An 11,898-nucleotide genomic window follows, 5' to 3' on the forward strand; every position below is an offset into this window, starting at 1 on the left:
AAATAGTAATAATTTAACAAGTACCTTTTTGAAAAAAATGAAAAATTACAAGGATTAAATACAATTAAATTATAAATTAATAAACAAATTAAAAAACTTTAATAATTACTAAATAAAAAGTTAAAACACAGTATTTTTGTTATACAATGAAATTAAATTAATTATATAAATATAGATTATATGAAAGAGGAATAGGAAATATATTTTAATGTTTAATGTTTTATTACCTACATACATACATATTATTCATATTTAATTAAATTAGTATGTATATCTTTATAAAATGGTAGGTATATATATATATACAAATGTATGTATGTATTGTACCTATAATAATATTTATAAAAATGCTAAACACACATTCATTACATTATAAAAATAATAATTATTTAAAAGAAATGAAGAAATTATATTTATTTATGATGAAAAATACTTAAGCATATTATAAAATATATACGATTAAATGTTGGCGTTGATACGTTGAACGCAATAGCTAATGATCATTAAAGTTAGAAAATTATTTATTATATTTTATATTAATTACTATTATTATTTTTAACATAAATTGAATATGCATTATTTTATTAGTTACTGATAATTATGTTTATGTTTGTGTTAGATGTACACAATGCGCATCTTGTATCAATTGCGTTAGTTTCTGGGAAAATGTTGGAATGTCCTAAAAAAAGAAAAGAAACAATTTATAGATTTTTATAATTGTAAGTTTAAGTGTAAGTGATTGTACAAGTGAAACCAAAAATACAAACAAGAAAAGAAAATACAAAATAAAATAAATGTTTTTAAAAATAATGTGTCCAAAAAACACTAGTCGTTAAATATTTTGTTCAAATTTTAGAGCTAGGGATTTCCATTGCTGGTCAGTTAAATTAACTTGGTTTTAAATATTTTTCGAATTTGATTTTTTGACAAGTATGAACTAAAAAATTATGTGTGTTTTTGAGAACAAATTATAATAGTAATAGAATAAAAATAAATTGATATGAATTGAAAGAAATTTTCTTAATTTTGTTCTGTGTAAAAAAGGACAAAGTTTAAAGTGAAATTATTCTACAAAATTGTCCTTGCTATCTCGTTGTATATATTCACCCCTATTTTGCATTTCGATTACGTTTAACCCATTCAGTTACGCAATGATCGAAAAAAGGTATTCCATTAAAAAACTGAATCGTAAGAAAAAGAAGAAGCAATTCCATTTCGTTTCAATGCTTTACGAACGTGTGTATTCTGCCTTACGATTGTACCTACGTTTTTGTAAGTTGTTGTTTATGTGGCAGAGCGTTGAATCGAAATGCAAAATACCAAAGTTGCCAAACGGAGAAAATTTCGATTCGAATTGAAATGCAGAATAGGGGCCATTTTTTTGAATTAAGTAATGTCCGTTGGTTAAATAAAAATCTAAAGCGACAAATTCCTACTTACCGTAGTTAAACATATTTCATCAATTAATTTCATATTTATGGGTAAACCGGCGTTAGCAAAACTTTCGCGCATTTTGAGAGCATCCACTTGAGACATGGCAAATAAAGCATTTGTCAAAAGATCAAAATGTAAAGCGCCTTCGCCAGACAGAAGAACATTAATCAAAGCTCTTTGAAATGAAGCCAATAAATTTTCCTTGAATAATGGCCGCTGATAAAGACGCCATTTCTCATGAACATTTTGCATGGATATTAAAACGGTCCGTACTATATTTGGATCATTGCCAGTAACGACAATTTGCCCATAGGCATTCATAATAGCCATAAAATGTTCGGGATGTAAGTTATCAGTGGGATTTATGGTTGGACTACTATTATTGCCATTTTGCTGTTGTAATACACCATTGGGCTGAACGTGTGACTTGTAAAAATACTGCCATTTACAAGTAAGTATACTGATGGGAAGACGCAGAATAATTAAATGATTTATTTTCCTTTAACAAATACTTACCTATCGAACAATGAATACACCACACTGGTCAAGTCAGTGGTATCGGCAACACTGTTCTCTACTTGCAGTAGAGGCATTATGTGTTCAAATGTAAAGTCCAATATTGAAGGCAACATAGCTAAGGATGCATTACCTGGTTGTTGGACAATTAATTGAAACATTTGTAATATTTTCTCTATCACCACGACGCGACTAAGAGTTAGCTGTTCCCTAAAATTTAATTAATGTTCATAATTATATTATTTAAATTTTGATCGTTCTTCTTGTTCTTTGACACCCACCTGACATTAACAGTTATAAAAAGTGTTATCATTTCCTTAATAAATTGTGAACCTAATTGACTTTGTAATGTACGCAAAACACTTAAACTAAACTCGGCCACAGTGATGGAAATTGCATTACTATTGTGACCAAATGAATTATAAATCATTAGCGCTTTCGTTATGATGGGCTGTGAAGAACGAAAGGAAAACTTAGAACACTCAAATTGATTTGTAAATAAAAATGACATACCTTAAATGTAGATGATAACATGTCTTTTGTTGTGTTTGGTGAGTCTTTAAAGAATTCTATAACTAAACTAAATGTAACTAATAAACTCAAAGAAATCGATGATACTTTAGCTTCGGCAGTGGCCGCATTCAAAGAGTTCAAGTCCAATTCTAGGAAACCTTGAGCCAAACATTCAATATATTCCCTTAGGATCAGACAGCGGCGTGAATAGTCCTGTTGTTGTTCGTCAACATTTTTCCAAGGCAACACTAGGTAACTAATAAGACTTATATAGATATTTGCAATCACTTGCCGTGGTAAATGCGTTAAGCGAGGACCCGATTGCATGAGATTTACAATTGTGGGTATTTCCAAAAGACATTTCGGACGTATCACAGATGATATACACAACAGCAATTGGCTGGCTGCCATATAAATGAGTGGCGATGATCCCATAATGGTATTGGGTTGAAAAATGCTACCCAACGAGTCGAACAGTTGCAAAAGCATTTGATCCGATTTTAATGATTGGCATAATGGCAGAATACTTCGTATGGCCATAAGAACTTGAGCATATCTGAAATAACATTGAAAATTTTAATTGAAATAAAACTGAGTCTGATGCATTGCACTTACAAATAGTCAAAATCAGTCTGAAATGTTGAGGCATCAACATCTATTGTATGCAGTTTGTTGCTAGTAAAAAATTTCAATGTTGTAAGCAGATTCTCAGCTAATATATTTAAATGGCAGTTAACTTCTGATGAAGCTTCAGCTGTTGTGTTCGTATCCAATAAAGGAGCTATTCTTACTACCGCCTGACAGACGGTGGAAAAGTCTCTTAAATGTTCAGCAAAATTTTGCGACTTGAGTTTACGTGACAACTCGAAACTTTTGCCACTGTTTATATCATTCTCTATGGATTGGAGGTAAACATGTGGCCGAGACCAATGACTAAATACTTGTGCAAATACTGCATTCGGTCTAGACTCGGCGATTAAGGCAATACACTCAATGCACTGTGTCAAATATTGTTGCCATTCTGTTTGGGTCTGAAAAAATATTAAAAATTATTTATTAGAGAATTGCATAGAAAGAAATAAAGACTTTTATACTATTTTATTACATTATCTTCCATCAGTTCATTGTCCAAGAGTTCCAATTCAGTCTTATTATATTCAAATTGTGTACGGTGCATAATTTCCGATACTAATTGATGTATGACATCATTATACCGATTTAATTTATCGTGCATGGTTAAACCTTTAATGATGGGTGTCCAAATTTCCAATTTTTCTGTAAAATCATATGCACCATTTTCTAAACGAAATAGATAAGATAATAGTTATTTATACTCATTAAGACCCATTGGAATGTACTAAAGAAATTTTGCAACTTACGAAACACGGTGCAGCAATATAATGATTTCAAGAAGCCATCCAAAACTGTAGACTCTTGCAACATTTTTAGCCAATATTTAGCAGCATACAGACGTAAAAGTTCGCGAAACTTGTCAATATACATTTCACTCTGTTGCTTAGATGTATTATGTTGATCCAACAGCACATTAATACCAGACATAAGAGTTACATTATATGGCAACGATTTTTGTAAATACAATAGTTCATTCAGTATATTTAAGCCAGCCAATGACAGATCCTGATGTGATGATCGCCATTGCGATATATCCAAAATTGACATAAGAAAATATTCCGATATTAAATCTGTCCTTACCCAGGAAACTAAATGTTGGATACACGTTAACAGTTCCAACACAGAGGAACTACACAAAATATGTTGCATATTTAGTATTTTTCTGTTATTTAATCAGTGTACATGTGGAATGAAAATAATAGGGAATAGACAAATATTTACCTTAATTGATTGTCATTTGGCAGGGATGTCACTAAACTATAATCCATGAGGGTATTTGATATGGAATGAATGTCTTTGCCATTAATATGACACACAGCTATTAGTAAATATTTTGTTAATAGATCCATTACTTCAGGCATACACATTGACGTGCTTTAAAAACAAGAATCACATTGACAAAATATACATTAAAAAAGGATTTTATGGAACTATTATAATCTTGCAGTATTAAATACTAGACCATCAGAAATTAATTGTTTTCTTCCATTTGCATTGTCTTTCAAATTTCGATACTGTTAATTCACGATATCTTTAGACTTGTTAGCGAAAGAAGTAGTAAATAATTGGCGAAAAATTATAAATTTTTAATAAATTTTAATTTGGATTCATATCACCACAAACAAACACATCGCATGAATACAAAAAAGCTTTTATATGCGACACAAAAATACATGAAACATATAAAAATGTATTCATAAAGTTTTGGTTTATTAAACAATTTCTTCATACAAAATTTACTGTTATTAACCACCAATAACTTTATCAATTATAAACGAATATGAGGATTTATTTATGAGAAACACTTACCAGGAATGAAAATACTGTTTTCTGTCGGTACTAACATCTTCTCGATTACTAACAACTTCTTCAGATGTTGTACGCAATAGACAAATGCCCAACACAAAATTTGATTTTACTAATGTCAGACAGTGCATAATATAGTTGGGGTCTTCATCGGGAAATTCACGTTTACCCATTAAAGCTATTAGTTGAGCATATGTGTCTCGTTGTCTTTTCTGTGATCTGGGTGGTAAATTGACATAAGCAGTCCATAGTGCTTCCCTCATATGAGCTCTATCTGCACTGCCCAACTGCATCCATCGACGCGTTATTGCATGCTCCAACGTAGAAGTGCAGAAAAACCAAAGAAATTGATTTTGTTCAAATATGCTACCATTGCCCACAACAGAGAGACATGTCTTCCAGGATTCTGCTTGACTCTTGAACGATATTAATTCTGTTTCAATTTCCCGTTTGCGGTTATTAGGTGTGGCCGTAGAATAGAATTCACGTAGTAATGAGTCCATCAAAGCCAAAGGGGAAGACTAATCACAAAAATACAAATAAAAAAATAATTTATTAATGCACTTCATTAGGAGATGCATTATGACCAAATATGATTACCCACCATTTTTGGTTTTCACCAAGGAATTTTTTGTTTTGTTATTTTTTAACTTTTTTATATGTCAGAGCTCTCTATCAAGGTTTATGGTGATGGACGACAATGTCGTCTGTGTCGTATGTATTTAACAAAATATTCGTGTGGGACTTGGATCTTGGATTTCAATATAAAAGGCTATTATTTTAGACAAATTTTATTATTGTTATAAAAAGGATATTTTAATTGAAACTATTATAATTTTTATCTATTTCTAATACAAATTTATTATATATTTCCTTCAAATTTCTGATTTGACAATCGCTAGTAAAAAATTATGAAAAACTCTCCTCGAACAAAAAAACCGACTTTACGAACTTTGAGCAAAGACCTGCGCTAACAGATATTAACGGCGGCGGCGACTGACAACAAATATGTCGGCGGCGACATAAAATCAATTGTAAGCCGGCTATGTTTTCAACTACGTTTAGTTTTTAAATTTTCTACAATTTTAAATATAAACGGATTCCGAGAGATCAGAAAGTGGGATTTTGGAAGCTAATATATTGTTTATAACAACAAAACAGAACAAGCACAAAAGTTGTGTGAAAAATTGTACAGGGATGGATAAAAAATTCTTAAAAATTAAAAACAAATCCTTTCTCCAAGTTTAGCGAAGATCGGCCTATTACAAGGTTCACATGGACTGTTCGTCCGTATCTAAATCCTTTAAGTTGGGTATAGGACCAATATTATTGTGCGTTACAAACACTAAAGTGGTGTAGGGTATAAAAAGGTGTTTTTTGTAACAAGTCACGAATACTCAAAATCTTTTGGGTCGATTATAAAATAATAATTTTTCATGCTGGGTGAATTTTCTTTTTAAATATGTAAAAACTGTGCAGCTTACGAAGGGACAACAGTAAACCCCATAACAATAAATATTTTACTAAGGGTAATTAAAGCACCTTTTTTCAGATGCATCTAATATTTTTAACTGTTTTTAATTGAAAACTGAAAGCACTTAAAAATCATACCATTCACTAATGTATTAACCATAATTTTTTTCTGTAAGAGGTTTAAATTGGCGGAAAGTTTTAATTTTTTTCGAATATTCAAAGATCTTTAAAAGATGTCATGTCATTTGGTGAGTGAGTATTTAAAAAACTTTTAAATTTTGTATGCATATTAACAAAACACGTAAAAATTTTAGAAATGTGTAATTTATTGAAAAAATCTTATATTTTAAACGACAATTAATGAAACAAAAACATAGACCTTAAAGTATTAGTATTAAATTTGTAGTATTTACGATTTCCACAGTTGTTGGCGTTCTCGATTTATTTGAAAAGACATCTCGATTTTATCTTGAGCAGTACGCGTAGCTGTCTCTATATACTTATGCAATTTATCCTCAAGTTCAGCATGAGCCTGTCGATATTCAATGTCTTCACCGTTTAGTTTTAATCCGTGCAGGAGTAAATCTATTGAATTTAATGGTAGAGTCAATTCGGGATTTGTCACTGCAATAGAATGTTTAAAACTAAAATATTCACTTCCTGCACCCAGCATAGCCGAAAGCATTTCTTGTGCCAATTCGGCGGCTTCTAAGAGCCGATTATGTCTGACGTACAAATGTAGAAGTTCTGAACAGTTGGATAATTTGTAATTGTTATGCAACCATTGTGGTATGAACGCTTGCAAACTTAATAGTTTGTTCACAACCGATTTGCGTATTTGGGTCGATGATTCCTCTTCATTATCCTCCACTAGTTTGCGTAATAAAGACCAAGCCATATCTGAGGCTTTATTCCGATGTGGCAAATCTGCTAAATCATTTTCTTGTAACCAATCCCACGCATCTGTGGGATTCTCATCCGCTGTACGCACACAAGCGGCAGCCAAACTATCAAATATTGGCAAAACACTAGTTGCAAATCCCTTAGCTAGCTTAAGGGCTGCAGTAAATAAACCACAACTCGCCAAAACCATTGATAATTCTTGAGGTCCGGCATTAAGGAATGAATGTATATCTTTGCGGTGCTCCGATAACTTTATTAGAGCTTCTGTGTGTAACATTTCCATTTTAATGTGTTTGATTTCGAGGACTACAACTTGAGTTTTTGTGATTAACGTTTGATCGTCACTTCGCTTGTCGTCATCGTCGTCCTCGTGCATTCCATCTTTAGAAGTATTACTTACATCATATTCATCGCCTATAACTGGTTTAGCAATCCAACGATAACGTTCATCAATCAAATGTAAACAATTTAAACAAACTAAAAGTGATGAAAAACGTTTATTAAGCGATTCCAAGGAATCACCTTCTAGTTGGTAACGCATTGATTGTTCATACATAATAGCAGATGCTAACAGAATAATAAAGTCGTTAGTTTATACAATCAATATACAGTAACTTTTTACTTACCTTTCCTCATGTTTCCATTGTTAACGTGAAAGGCATACAGAAAATCATAAATTGCATTTTTATCCATCGATTGTGATCGCGCTCTTGACTCGACGATATTTTCAAATTCTTCGTGCAAGCCTACGTACGGGAAATGCATTAATAAATCGTATCGTTTGCGATTGAATAACGTAATCACCAATTGTCGCAAACAATCCTTACGACGTGATAATTCTGCATTGTATATCAATGAGTGATATGCTTCCTCATAATGTTCCAGTTGAAGGTGATTATTGAACACGATCGATTGAAACATGGGCAACTGTGGATCATTTTTATCCAGCAATCCAATTGCCACTTGAGCCATTGATATAATGTGGTCCAAAGCGTTGTGTTGTTCGAAGAGCTGTATAACTTTCAGATAATATTGAGCTATGCACTGATTAGTGACTTTTAATTGAAATTTATCGGTTTCAATGACCGAAAGGTTTTCCACTAAAGAAGCGTAGGGAGTATTTTTTAAAATTTTCTCAGCAAGAAATTGTTCTTTAACGACACCTTTAGCCGATTGCAAGAATAAGTCATAAGCTTTGTGGGATTCCCCACTATCAAGTAATGTTACTGCCAAAATGAATTGTCTGGAGCATATATTCCATTCACACCAGCTGTTGAGAAGACGCACATAATCTGCTATTATAATGTGTTGACAAGTGCTAAAGAGCCATTCACCAAATACAAAATTAAAAGATACTGCCCAAATAAGTTGGCTAACTGTTGTTGATAAGGGCATTAGGGTATTTTGCCAACTAACGTTATCCAATTCTTTGAAATTATCTGCGTACAAAGACAGTACCGTATATAGTCCTTTTGCATTAAGGAATACTTGCAGAAGGGGAGCTGAGCTGCATTTACCGCCATTTGAATAAATTCGTCCAGAGCCAGAGGTTAATTGCAAAAGATTAAGTCTTTGCATAGACGTCTCCATGGCTGCTGCTGCATTAATATTGACAGGAGTTTCAGATATCCATACCATGACATAGTAAGATTGCAAAAATATTAGTACGTCAGGCATAAACTGGGACCGCAAACATTCTAAAATATCGACCGGTAAAGAATGGGTATCGATTAAAATTTGTTGCAGCAGCAAAAGGTTGCGACAGATGGCAAAACGTATCAAAGCATTTTGACGTACTGTTTCGGCTAATAAAGATAGGCCAACCTGACTACCAAAAAGAACACCCAAGGACATAAACGCTCTAGTAGTATGATTTAAGTTATTAAAATTAGTGTGCATGGTTTCAGGATTTCCATTATCCATGCGCAAAATATCAAGTAACATTGACATTGCCGTACGTAAGTCCTTGATGGACTGCATTTTCTGTCTTATTGCCACCAAGAAATTAGAGGGTAAGAGTTCTTTTTCAGTGTCCCCTGCCAAAAGGTCTTCAGTTAGTTTTTCTATCACCACATTGGGCATCTCTAATTGATATAGTTTTCGATCAATGTCAATTTTAACATCTTCTGGGAGCCATTTCTCGATTTGAGCCAAAATTTCCACAACGTTTACCAAGTCTTTGCCTTCGCGTTCATTGTCGGGAAAATGTAAAGGAACTACAATGTCCGCATCAACATCTTCGCCAGCTAGCATTAAATGTTCTATTGTTTCGCATGGTCTGAGCAGAGAAAATGTATTCTTTTTTACAACACAAACTGCATCCAGAGGTTCTAAAATTAATAATCCACTAGGCTGAGAGGCCTTCATGTGATATTGTTCACAGCATGAATAGAAACGTTCCCATAATCTTGTGGATATTTCTAAATAATCGTCATCGGAAACATCAAAGTCTTTAACCTCATTTTGAAGTTCATCCTCGATAGCCTGACAAACATGTTCCTTCAATAAAGTCATAGTGCAATGTTTGCCTTCAAAACGTACATTCGATCGGCGGAACATCTAAATTTAAAAAAAATATATATATATATATTAAAACATTATTAGATTGGACATTTTAAGCTACTTACAAACAAAGCTTTTGCTATAACGCTGCGTTCAAATTTTCCAGGATGAAAAATATATGAACAATAGGCTTCCCGAGGATCCATACCCTGTTCTATGCCAAGACAATAACGATCTGGTGGTGGCTCCATAGCGGCTGAAACCCAATTTATACCCATGCCGCGAACAAGGGAAAAACTTGATATACTAAATTCACCCTCTGCATTACTCCACAGCGCCCAGATTCTTGAATCGCAAACATGAAAATCTGTTAAATCCAACTGAGGTGCAGAAATAATTTTACGTCGTTGCAAACTTAATCCACTACTATTTCCAGCATCAATTTGTAAATCAATACACACAAATTCGGAGCCAGTTGAATGTGAGAGAAATGCACAAAAACTTATGTCATTGATTTTGCGCAATGCGTTACTTTGAGCTGCAAATCAAAGTAACATTATTCAGTTATTTTTCAATTATTTTAGAAATAATTTAACTTACGTCCTTGCATCCGTTGTTCGTTACCCTCACGCACGCAATTAATGGCACAAATTATTTGCATATTAATTGTCGACCAAACTCGCAAGTGATCATTACGGTAAAGAGCCAAAAGTAAAATTTGATTGTTGATACAAGTGAATACCAATGAATTAGCATGATCAGCATCGGATGTATCGGTTTTGCCACTACAAATAATAAAATAAACTTTAGCTTGTTCCAGATCAAAAATTTTTTAAAGAACATATATGTACACACACAATGTCAATAACATTCTTTTATATCTTTCTATTATGTACTTACGTTAATGCTCCTTTTATATTAGAAAATAGTCTGGGCATAATGTGATGTTCTTTTAACTGATGACCAATTGTATGTCCAGTAGAACAGTTCATGGTATACAACATTAATTGATTTTGGCACGCCAAAGCAAAATAAGCCTCTTCTCCATTGGAAGATAGAAAGCTAGCAGCTGCATGAGGAATGTGGCTATCTAAATTAAAAAATAATATAACAATAACTTTTAACTATAAAAGTAAACTTTTTGCATTTACTTGCTGGACCTAAATTATCTATAACGTAAAAACTGTTCGGATCTCGGGCTGCTGCTGCATTAGCATCTTTAAATATAGAAAATGATTGCGAATCATTAAAATCCACAGTAGTGCTGTTGGCGCCTACGTTTCCCCCAAATAAACCCTCAGCCAGTGAGTCGGGATGAGGAAAACATATACGATGTAAACTACAGACAGTACAAACCAACAAAACAATATTTTTGCCCTGCTCAATTATGTTAACAGCTATGACCGGGGAATCGGTGAACTTGTACCGCAAATTATTTTGATATAGATTAAAATCTAAACTTATTTCAGACAATTCCAGAATATCCTGGTATATACGCCAGTAAATGTAGCGATTACGATTGTGATTCAAAGAAACATTTTTATAACAATAACCACCGGCTTTTTCCGCAACTTTAATATCCTGCAAAGTACTGTGAGTTCCACCTGAAAATAAACAGAGCAGACTGAATTGGCTCCAACATTGTGAGAATTTTGTTTATTTATCTACCAGTATTTAATGTTATTTCATGCCATTCTTCTTGACATGAATTTGTTGTAATTACTTCACGATAACTTAAACTTTCCATTGTATCTTTTTGTAATAAAGAATGTAATATTTATTTAATTATTTACACAAACTGTTAACAAATTATAGCTAGACGCAAAAATAAGCAGCGGCAAATTTTTAAACATAACCTCAATTATAAATGTCAAAACATAAACAACTAGGAAGTGTTCCGATAAAAATAAATTTGTATTTAAAAACCCGTTAAAAACTTTGAGTATGAATTATATTTTATATACAAGAAATAATTCAAAAACTATATAAATTGATTTTATTTTCTGTATTTATATTATTATATATATTGAGGAACTTAAAATAAATTTTATGTTTATAAGCATCACATTTTTGCGTTAACAACTACATTTAGATTGGTGCTATAAAAAATTCACAACG

The 11,898-nt window shown here is 32.5% G+C and overlaps 2 protein-coding genes across 2 annotated transcripts; both read right to left on the minus strand.

The window, feature by feature from the left end:
* Positions 1-494: 494 nt before the first annotated feature.
* LOC111674899 (exportin-6) lies at positions 495-5,845 on the minus strand. The gene is made up of 11 exons (XM_023435581.2): positions 5,507-5,845; positions 4,906-5,423; positions 4,318-4,470; positions 3,843-4,225; positions 3,569-3,762; positions 3,079-3,494; positions 2,464-3,019; positions 2,232-2,401; positions 1,951-2,160; positions 1,441-1,894; positions 495-679 (listed from the first exon to the last, which is right to left on the minus strand). Exons 1-11 carry the CDS (start codon positions 5,507-5,509, stop codon positions 605-607), a joined length of 3,132 nt encoding a protein of 1,043 aa, XP_023291349.1. The 5' UTR covers positions 5,510-5,845; the 3' UTR covers positions 495-604.
* Positions 5,846-6,683: 838 nt separating this feature from the next.
* LOC111674876 (nuclear pore complex protein Nup160 homolog) lies at positions 6,684-11,626 on the minus strand. The gene is made up of 7 exons (XM_023435560.2): positions 11,449-11,626; positions 10,932-11,384; positions 10,681-10,870; positions 10,381-10,565; positions 9,906-10,318; positions 7,905-9,837; positions 6,684-7,845 (listed from the first exon to the last, which is right to left on the minus strand). Exons 1-7 carry the CDS (start codon positions 11,525-11,527, stop codon positions 6,785-6,787), a joined length of 4,314 nt encoding a protein of 1,437 aa, XP_023291328.2. The 5' UTR covers positions 11,528-11,626; the 3' UTR covers positions 6,684-6,784.
* Positions 11,627-11,898: the final 272 nt, after the last annotated feature.

This window comes from Lucilia cuprina, chromosome 3 (genome assembly GCF_022045245.1).
Source record: "Lucilia cuprina isolate Lc7/37 chromosome 3, ASM2204524v1, whole genome shotgun sequence".
NCBI lineage: Eukaryota > Metazoa > Arthropoda > Insecta > Diptera > Calliphoridae > Lucilia > Lucilia cuprina.

Bases quoted from the DNA above. Each gene is read 5' to 3' on its own strand.
- LOC111674899 (XM_023435581.2), bottom strand. The intron at 4,471-4,905 runs GTAAGTGTTTCT...TTGTTTTTAAAG, and splicing joins AAACAGTATTTTCATTCCTG to CACGTCAATGTGTATGCCTG. The intron at 2,402-2,463 runs GTATGTCATTTT...CGTTCTTCACAG, and splicing joins TGTTATCATCTACATTTAAG to CCCATCATAACGAAAGCGCT.
- LOC111674876 (XM_023435560.2), bottom strand. From the start codon at position 11,527: ATGGAAAGTTTAAGTTATCGTGAAGTAATTACAACAAATTCATGTCAA. The intron at 10,871-10,931 runs GTAAATGCAAAA...TTTTTAATTTAG, and splicing joins AGATAATTTAGGTCCAGCAA to ATAGCCACATTCCTCATGCA. The intron at 7,846-7,904 runs GTAAGTAAAAAG...TTATTCTGTTAG, and splicing joins CAATGGAAACATGAGGAAAG to CATCTGCTATTATGTATGAA.